The sequence below is a fragment of the Nerophis lumbriciformis genome, linkage group LG06 (assembly GCF_033978685.3).
Source record: "Nerophis lumbriciformis linkage group LG06, RoL_Nlum_v2.1, whole genome shotgun sequence".
NCBI classification, from domain to species: Eukaryota; Metazoa; Chordata; class Actinopteri; order Syngnathiformes; family Syngnathidae; genus Nerophis; species Nerophis lumbriciformis.
In genome coordinates, this window is record NC_084553.2 from 31,469,389 (window position 1) to 31,479,936 (window position 10,548).

General features: G+C 42.2%; 1 protein-coding gene across 1 annotated transcript; it reads right to left on the reverse strand.

Annotated features, from left to right (window-relative positions):
- Positions 1–509: 509 nt before the first annotated feature.
- LOC133608682 (uncharacterized) lies at positions 510–6,593 on the reverse strand. The gene is made up of 3 exons (XM_061964139.2): positions 6,181–6,593; positions 1,021–1,455; positions 510–944 (listed from the first exon to the last, which is right to left on the reverse strand). The coding sequence occupies exons 1-3, from the start codon at positions 6,386–6,388 to the stop codon at positions 664–666; spliced, it is 924 nt and encodes a 307-aa protein (XP_061820123.1). The 5' UTR covers positions 6,389–6,593; the 3' UTR covers positions 510–663.
- Between the last annotated feature and the right edge of the window lie 3,955 nt (positions 6,594–10,548).

A 10,548-nucleotide genomic window follows, 5' to 3' on the forward strand; every position in this document is an offset into this window, starting at 1 on the left:
ATGCAAGGACTGCTCTGAAAATCTGTCGAAAAAATATTTTTAAGTGTTATTTTATAGTTGTACAATTCTTCAAAATTGCCACTTGAAGTTAATTTCAAAACTACATTTACAATGTATTTACACTTTCAATCACTGCCCGTGAACCCAGAATTTTACTATGATTCCCCAAATGCAAATAAAGACAAAACGGCTCCAAACTTCTCCAAATAACAACGAAAAAGAGTATTACTAATATATTTTTTCCTCTGAAAACAATGGTGTGATTATAGTATAAATGACTGTAAACATGCTCACAGGTAAATCATTTGCTCATTTAATTTAGTTGTGCTGCTAATATAAGGCTACTCAATAGTGCATGGATACAAATTATGTAAATTGTATCATTCTTGCCTACTGTAATGTTGAATGTGCAGTACAGTAATTCAGAAGAGTACTTTGCACATGAGATTACTTTTTTAGTTGAACTTACCATAAATCATCTTAGGAAGTTAAATTAATGATCCAAAAACTGTTCTACAAAACAGATTTTATTTGAAAAAAACCTAACAAAAATCATACATTTGCAATGATGCCAAAGTAGTCAATAAAAAACATTCTCACACTTAGTGAGAATGAAGTTGGATGTTCTTCAGAAAGCAAGAGTTGTTACTCCTTCCTCTGCTCCTATTTCCTTTGCAACGCCGCCTTTTCTCTTTCGAGTTCTTCTCTTTGTTTGCTTAAGTTTTGGGCTTCCTCCTGCTGTGCTCTCCTAAGAGATTCAACATGCTTTTTCTCAAGAGCAGCCTCTCTGGTGCTGATAGCCCTCAGCTTCTCGACAAGCTCCCTCTGATGCTCCACAGCCTTCGCCTCCTCCCTCTGCGTCCTTCTCATAGCTTCTATCAACTCCAGCTCCCTCCTAAAAACACGCCTCTCTCCTGCAGTTGCCCGTGAAACCTGGAGCACATCTGACAAAAGACAAGGTCCACAAATATATTAGTTACGGTACTTAAATAAGAGAGTATAGTGATTATAAAAGCTTACCTAAAACTGTTACATCATTGGTGACATTTGCTGGACATATCTTCTGACGATGCGGTGACTTTAGTTCTGAGGATGTGTTGGATGTACGCTGATTCCGCATCTCGCCGGTTTTAACGTTCACATGTGGGTGTCTTTTTGACATGTGTTTGTGCAGGTTGCCGGTGCTGCCCTCAGGCGAGCACTTTATCTTCGTATTGCAAATCAAACACTGACAAGCATCTAAATTTTCCAAGCGCTCAAAGTGTCTCCAGATCATACTCCGGCGTCGCGATTTCGTTTTTGAAGGGAGCGGCTTTTGGACCACGACTTCTTTTACTATTCTGTCTTCCTTGGACTCTCTTAGTGCAGCTTCAGGGATGCCATTTAGTGAAGAATCAATGTCAGTGTCGTTTACAGTGATCATGTTAGAGTCTGCCTCCTTCAGATTCACTTTTACTGTAGAAGATAAATATAAAGAGATAGTTAGGGATGCATTTAACAGCTCATCCTATTTTTGTTATGTACAAAACCCAAAACCAGCGAAGTTGGCACTAGGGATGATGTTGTTAAAAGGTGAAGGTTTCAGGTGAGAGAGGACGCTAAAAGCACGCCCCCAGTGAGCATATAGTGCTGCTATGTGCATTATAAATAAAAAAAATTGCCGACAAACACATCACCAACATGGACGAGGTGCCGCTTACTTTCGACATCTTGGTGAAGCACACTGTGGAGAAGAAGGGGACCAGCACGGTAGCGAATCGATAGGCACAACAGGGCAAGAGAAGTCGGCTTTTACTGTTGTGCAAGCTGGCTATGCTAATGGCCAGAAACTGCCACTTATGGTGATTTTCAAGGGGAAGACGCTGCCAAAAGAAAAGTTTCCACCTGGAGTCATCATTAAGGCATGAAGGAACTCTAACCGCTGGACATGGGTGTAAACAGGACGTTCAAAGTGAAGTTGTGAGCGTCATGGGAGCGATGGATGACAGACGAACACAGCTTCGCGAAAATTGGGAGGCAACATCGGGCGAGTTACGCCACAATTTGTGAATGGATCGTGGATGCTTGAGCTAACGTGTCTGCTTGCACTGTTGTTCGAGCTTTCGCAAAAGCCGGCATCTTTTCCGAGGAGCCCCTTGGCAATGATACTGACTTTGAAAATGTCGAGAGGGAATCTGGCGTGTTTGATGGAGAACTTGCCCAGCTGTTCATTTCGGACACAGAAGATGAGGACTTTGATGGATTTGTGGATGAGGATTGATCAAAAAATAATGTGAGTACATTGATAAATACTTCAATAAAGTACAATCGAACTCAGCTTTGCTCCTGCTGCCTTTTTAAATCAGCGTCCATGCATTCTAGCGTATGTTTTAAGCTAGCGTATGTTTAACCATGTCTGCGCCCAAAAATACGCTGCACCTTATTTATGCGTTAAATACAGAAATAGCACCCGTAACTGACATGTGTTTAAATTTTCAAGTATTTCTTATATATATATATATATATATATATATATATATATATATATATATATATATATATATATATATATAAATAATCCGTTCATGAATGAGTATATCCGTTCGGCCACCGTGTTCAATGGAGAAGTCTGATCTACAAAATTTGCAGGCAGCATACCCCTTCCCCTTCGAGCTGTCCTGGATGAACTGAAATTATTTTTTCCAATCATTTTGGAACTCGCAAGCGTACTTCTTCTTCTTACTCGCCGTCGCCATGTCTCTTCTTCGTTCTTCTGCTTCGTCTCTGTTATATTTTTGGACATTACTACTTGCCGTAGTTTTGAAGCAATGCATGATAGGAATCCGGATGTTGTGTGTCAGTGTATTAACGTGCCGGCTGGAATAAACACACGCTGAAAAATAGCTCCGCGTTACTGTAACGCCGTTAGTTTCGACAGTAACTAGTAATCTAACGCGTTATTTTTTATATTCAGTAACTCAGTTACCGTTACTACATGATGCGTTACTGCATTATTTTTCGTTATTTTTTATGTAGTATCGGCTAGAAACAGAAGATCTGAGTGTGTTTTATTGGAGAGTTGCGGTGTCGTCCTTCTGAAGAAGAAAAGAGGCGTGCTCTGTGTGTGTCTGGGTGTGGGGAGGGAAGGGGAGGGGCGTGTCTGTGTTTATTAGTGGTGCAACGGATCAACATTGATCCGTGATCCGTTCGGATCAATATCTTCGGTTCGGCAAACACGTGATCCGCGGTTTGATATATGAAAAAAAAAAAAAAAGTTGTTCGCACGTTCAGTCCACACACAGTGTGGTCATGGCGAGTGGAGTAACGGAGGGGCTTGAACGCCCCGCGCCATTTAATCGGTGTGTTTATACATGCAGACTCCGTTGTGCAAAACGAGGGTTTTAAACACATGCTGAACGTGCTTGAGCCCCGTTACGACATCCCGTCGCGCACCCATTTCAGCGATAACATTGTGCCAGATCTTTATGAGCAGGAGAAGAAAAGAGTTGTGGATGAACTATCCCGAGCATCATCTGTTGCGCTCACGACAGATTGGTGGACGTCCAGGGGAACTATGTGACAATAAGCGCTCACTTCATCACAGCAGACTGGGAGATAAGAAGACACGCCCCCTCTACGAGAGTCACCTTGCGCAGGTACTGACACAAGCAGTGGAGGAATGGAAGATAAAGATATCCCAGTCACACGTGATAATACCAAAAATCAAATAATTGCAGTGAATGAGGCAGGACTGGGACCACAGATAGGGGCTTTGCACATGTAGTGAATTTGGCATCACAGAAGGGAATCTCAGTCAATAGGATGGAGCGCCTCCTTGGGAGGATCAGGAAGGTGGTTTCCTACTTCCACCCAAGCACAACAGCTGCTCATGTTCTTAAGACAAAGCAAGAAATGCTAAAGCTGCCTACTCATAAGCTCATACATGATGTCCCAACGAGGTGGAACTCCACTTATGATATGTTGGAGCAGCAGGCAGCTATATACTCTGCATTGACCCACAAGACCCTGAAGACAAATGTCAAAGACATCATCAACCTGTCTGATGATGATGTGAGAGTGGCAGGAGGTCCTCCAGGTGCTTTAACCCCTCAAAACTGTTACATCTCTACTGAGCACTGAAACTTCACCATCTGTGTCAATGATCCTGCCACTGAAAACAAGTATTCTACAATCCATGGCTCCAAGTGTGGAAGACGGCAGCATCACTCCAGATGTCGGGCTTTATTTCACTATCTATGTTTCAAGAAAGATGATGTGCCTTCTTATGTTGCAGTTTAACTTGTTTTTTTATTAATGGTCATTGGTCCAAGTTTAAAGAAAGGAGAAATGCCTTTTTATGTTGCACTGTTTTTCATGAATTATTTAAAAGGAAGATATTATGCCTTGTGCACTTTAAATTGATTTTATATATTTTAATGTAATAATTTAAAAGTGTTACTAAACAAAAAGACAACATTTCTGTTTATTTGTCTTGTCTTTTTGCTGATCCGAAAAATTATCCGATCCGTGACTCTGATCCGAGAAACGATCCGAACCGTGAGTTTTTTGATCCGTTGCACCCCTAGTGTTTACTAACAAGACATCATGGCGGAGCCGAAGCCGAGTTTCTTAACATGGAAATATTCTCACTACTTTTCTTTTGTCGAGCACAAAGAAAATAACATTTTAGTTCAATGTAAGTTGTGTCTTGGATCAAAGATCCTATCTACTGCCCAAAACAGCAATTCAAATCTGCTGAAACAGCTACAAAAGCAACATGCTTCGACGAAGCTTGTAGAGAGACACAGACTCCGATGCCACTTCACCTCCACCACCACCATTTAAGGATTTCAACGGAGGGACTGCTAGCCAGGACAACATTGATAGAGCCATTGCAGCATATGTGCTAGAAGACATGCAGGCTATTTCTACAGTGGAGTCGCCCGCTTTCAGGCAGCTAATTAGCATGATACCGGCGTCAAACAGCAAATGGCAGGGAAAACATTTTCCATGTACCTGGACACAGAGGACAGTGAGTACATAAACATGGAAACATACATAATGAAGGATCCTAGTGGGCCAGGCCAATATTTCCTTTTCTCTAAACGAAAACTGGGGAAATGTGTAGTGTTCTGGGCTTCAGACATGATTTTATTTCAGGATTCCTTGAGAGAAAAAAATGCCTAGTTAGGCTTTGTGTATGTCATGTGTGCCTTCCTGTTGTGACATGTTGTTATTATGCTGTTTGTTACTTATGTATGTTATGTTGCAGCTATTTAAAATAGTTTTGTCAATTTGTTCTGGCCTGAAATAAATTGGCCCTTTGAAACATATCTTTGTCTTTGTGTGTTGTATGTAGACCACATTGCTTAGCAGAGTTCAGTGATGCAAATGCATGTCAAGTTGATCAACAGATTGTATTATTCTCCAGTGCAATAACAGTACTGAAATGAAGGCTAAAAGGGCATTAATGGGAGCTTTAAAAAAAGAAGAAAAAGAAAATAAGTAACTAAATAGTTACTTTTCACAGTAACACATTACTTTTTGGTGTAAGTAACTGAGTTACTTTTGAAATAAAGTAACTAGTAACTGTAACTAGTTACTGGTTTTCAGTAACTAACCCAACACTGGTTATAGATAAACCTATGGATAACGGAGACATATATAATAGTCTCCTTTTCAGGTGAGAGAGGACGCTAAAGGCAGTGCCTTTAAGGCACGCCCCCAATATTGTTGTCGGGTGGAAATCGGGAAAAATTCGGGAGAATGGTTCCCCAGAGAGATTTCCGGGAGGGGCATTGAAATTTGGGAGTCTCCCGGGAAAATCGTGAGGGTTGGCAAGTATGACTTGCCGTATTTTACAAAATAAAATGCTTTAATAAAAGATGACCATATGTGTTCTTGTCTTGCATAGGGATTATGAATAATAGGTACAATTCCAAAAAAGTGCAGTTCACCTTTAAATGTACATTTTACTGAGGCCGTACAGTATTGCGCTTTTCTTGTAAAAAAACAAAAACAAAAACAAACTCTTATACATTATCGGGGAGCAGGTGTTTTTGTGAGTCCCTTATCAGCTGAACAATAGCAACAGTAGTTACGACCAAAATAATTGTTTGTTTACCTTTTCCTTTCATACAGAACTATAGTAACGGAAGGAAATGTGTTAAAGCCAACAATTAAAGAGGGTACATGCCGTACCTTGTCCAGTCGAAGATTCTTGTCCTTCGGTCTTACCAAGTTCCATGACGGTCACCTCGGGGTGTTTGGCGCGCAAATGTCTCAACATCTGTGTCGTACTTCTGCCATGTTCTTGTTTACGCAATACATGTTTACACAACAGGCACACTGTCCATTCCGTTCCGATTTCCTCAAAATAATCCCAAACGACACTCGTCCTACGAGTCATGCTTTTCACTCAACAAAATGAACGATCACGTTAGTGTAGAGCATGCCAGGATATGATTTGTAAGACTATTTTTTTTTATCAGTTATTATAGTGTTTATTTCGACTGAACTGAATTCGTCAACAAATGCGAGCTTCTTCCGCGTTGACTTCTTCGGTTTACTTAATGCGTTGCAAACTGATATTAAAAGGTTTACGCTACCCCCTAGTGGCCCAGTTTGTTGTGCATAGCACCATAGATATTTTATAAACTGTCTATGCTAATGTTGTGTCGTTCGCGAACGATTCGTTCGAACGAACGAATCTTTTGAGTGAACGTACTGAACCGAATCACTTCATGAACTGATTCGTTCCTTTCTCAGTTCAGTTGAGCTCCGCCGCGACCATGCCGGTATGAGTGGAACTGGCGCATTCTGTGACGTCGGCGAACGACGCAGCCAGCTACTCATCATGGGGGCGGGGGGAGGGACTGAGCGAACGATTCGTTCACCGCGGATTAACGACATGAATCACTCAGTGAACGACAACGCTCTCGCTCTCTGCTCTGCTTGCCCCAATGCCGCGAGTGATTCTTCTCCCGTGGCGGGGATATGTTTCATGCCATTGGCATCCGTTCTCCATTCATTCTCCAAGCTAACGGCTAATGTTGACTCAAGCCACATGAAAACAAACACACACACACACACGCCCCGTCCCCATTATCTCAACACATAAAGTTATGAGAGTAGAGGAGACAGAAAGAAAGTCAGTGCAGGGCAAGGCTGAGCAGCAGCGACGCGAGGGGGAGGGGCGGCGGGTAAAGTGTAGGGCAGGCTGTTTGAGAAGATTTAAAATAAAAATAATAACTAATGTATGTACATATACATAGGCTATTATTTATCTTGATTTTTATATTATTTAAGCTATTTATTTTCTTTTTTATTGCATATTTAAGTTGATATTTCCATTTTTATATTTTTAAATGTAAGCTACAGAAATTGTAGTTTTAATGTTGGCTTTTCTGGCACTTGGTTTAATATTTGTTTAGTTTTATTTAAGGTAGCCTATTTATTTTCTTTTTGTTGGCACATTTAAGTTAATATTTTCTTTGTTATATTTTTAAACGTAGGCTACAGAACATTTAGTTTTTATGTTGGCATTTCTGGCTCTTAATTTATTTGTTTTATTTTGAAGGTATTTATTTTCTTTTTGTTTGCATATTTAAGTTTACATTTTCTTTGCTACAGAACATTTAGTTTTTATGTTGGCATTTGTTAAGGGTTTCTTAATTTAATATTTGTTTTTGCACTAAACAAACGAGGCCTATTTATTTAACTGTTGATTGCAAGCATTTTAGTAGGCTATAACTATTTTTTTTATTTCCCACAAGAAGAGAATACGTACTGCAGTAAAACAACCTACAATTTTAAAATCAGGCCTGTAAAATTTAGGATTGATGTGTGAATACTTAGCAGATGCACTGTACATTAGTGATGGGATCGGCAGTTCTTTTGACTGTACTGAATCACTAGAATCAATTCCTTAAATTGAGTCGTTCAAAAAATTCGTTCACCGAACCCCCCCCCCCCCCCCCCCAAAAAAATAGGAGGGGGAGGGCGTGCGTAGTACAGTACAGTGCAGACATTCGCGGGAGAAGCAGCAAATAGGGTGAACGCGAGTCCCTACACAGCTCTGTGCATGCAGTACACCAGGCAGTGAATGACTGACAGTGCCACAGTCAGCACAGTTCAGTACGTGAACCTGAATCACTTCTGCAGCAGCAGTTCTGTGTGCAGGTCGGCAAATCATGAGTCAGTCAGTAACAGCTTCCCCAGCGGCAGATCTCGGTGTGTGTCAGTTCGCGAATGACACAAGCCCTCAGCACCCAATGAACGACGCGCACAGTGACTGAACGAGAGCCTCAATGTGACGTCCTCCTCCGCGACACAGTCAGTTTTCTGTGTCAGTAGGTTCGCGAGTCCTGATTCTGTCGTTCACTGAGTGATTCATGTCGTTAATCTGCGGTGAACGAATCGTTCGCTCAGTCCCTCCCCCAGCCCCCATGATGAGTAGCTGGCTGTGTCGTTCGCCGACGTAGAGGGTTCAGTGAGTCACAGAATGTGCCAGTTCCACGGTGGAGCTCAACTGAACTGAGAAAGGAACGAATCAGTTCATGAAGTAATACATTAGCTCGGTTGGTAGAGCGGCCGTACCAGCAACTTGAGGGTTGCAGGTTCGATCCCCGCTTCCGCCATCCTAGTCACTGCCGTTGTGTCCTTGGGAAAGACGCTTTACCCACCTGCTCCCAGTGCCACCCACACTGGTTTAAATGTAACTTAGATATTGGGTTTCACTATGTAACGCGCTTTGAGTCACTTGAGAAAAAGCGCTATATAAATGTAATTCACTTCACTCACAGGCAGGTTTGTTAAGTCAACAGACCTGCAGAAGGTGGCCTCAGGCATCAAATGAGAACACTGGGTCAGACAAGTAGGACATCTAGACATGTGATGGCTTGGATCGCTGCAGTAGAGACCGAGGCAGAGTTTCCTACACCGAAGACATTCGGCTGAGGCGACATCCTTCAAGCTGCATATGAACCTTCTGTGTTTTAGATGGCGGAGGGATCGGTGTAGAACTCAAGACAGGCGCTGGATGCAACATAACCAGGTAGCGCTCCTATCCAAATCACAGTCATTTCTTTATGCGCACGACAAGTGCTACAAGTTCATCCAAATCGTTAGGTGACTCAGGGACCATGTGACTCTTAATGTATTTACAAGTCCCAAAAAGAAGACATCCAAAAATGCTGTGGCATTCCAGTCACTTACAGCAGTGAGAATGAAGAACTCAATAGTCGACGACCCCGCTTGCGTAACTTGAACAAAGAGCGTGCAGCTTCTCGGCCAAGGGGATTTTGCTGAAATATCTTTCATGGCCTTCGAAAATATAGTATAGGAGGAGCAGATGGCGGTACAGCAATTCCACGCGGCTGAGGCCCAAGCTGCCACCTTTCCAGTAAGATGCGATATCACAAATGCTACATGGGCTCGTTCAGAGTCAAATACCCTAGCTTGGAGTTTAAAGTGTCTTTTGCATTGAGTTAAGAAGAGCAGACTGCACCTGCATCCCCGGAGAAGCGCTCAGGCCTTGAGAGCTGCGGGCAGAGGGCTAGAATGTTGACGTCATGAGTCAGAGGAAGGAAGAGGTTGGGTGGAGTCTTAGAAATAAGTGTAGCAGGTGTGGAGGACAAGGCACAAGCTTGTAGGGAGGAAAGGAGGCTGTGGGGCTGAGTTTCAAGCAGCTCTTGTTGCTCAGCTACCCTCTTTAAAATGGTGCTGAAGGAGTCAATTCATTCTTCCTGCCTGCCCAGAAGTTGAGCATGGGCACAAAGAGCCTTTTGGATAGGGTCAGTCTCTGCATGGTCCATTATGACCAGATGATTCTGTTGTGGTTGGCGGTAAGCCAGAAGTCGGACCCTAAAGCAGAGACAGAGTAGACGGGATGAACCCCATCCATCCATTTTCTACCGCTTGTCCCTCAACAATTAATTTAATCAATAACAAAAAGCACACTACAGAGAGAGGTACAAAGTATGATTGAAAGTTACCGGTGACAAAAGGCCACTGGGAAGCTACCAAAGTAGCAAAGGAAACAAAGTGCAAATAAAAGGCCAGACTTACTAATAAAAGTTCAACAAGTACTTGGGAGAATACGCTCAAAGAAAGCAGCAGAGACGAGGAGACATGCACGACGCAGGTGAAGGCAAGGAGAATCATCTGGCGGCGAGCGTGTCTCAGCCCAAAGCTGGCCTAATTGGAATTGGCCACAGGTGTGTTGCAGTGGATCTGCCCAGGAACTCCAAATAAGGGCAAATGCAAACAAAAGAATGAGCAACAATGGCCACATGACAGCAATTTTACAAAAAAAACTGAACTTGTGAAAAGACTCCCTCTTAAAATGTCAGGCTGCTAACCCTTTAAACTGAACAATTATATCACAATAGGAACACATATAATGCCTGTCTTGGGCTTTAAGGGTGCATATGGCTTAATAGAGATTTAGGTAATTAATGATCTGATGACTGATCGAAAAGAATCCACAACAATCTTGTGAATAATCTCAGTGAAAAAAACAATGCTGGCCAACCTGTAATTGGTATGTGGCAAGAAATGAGAAAACAA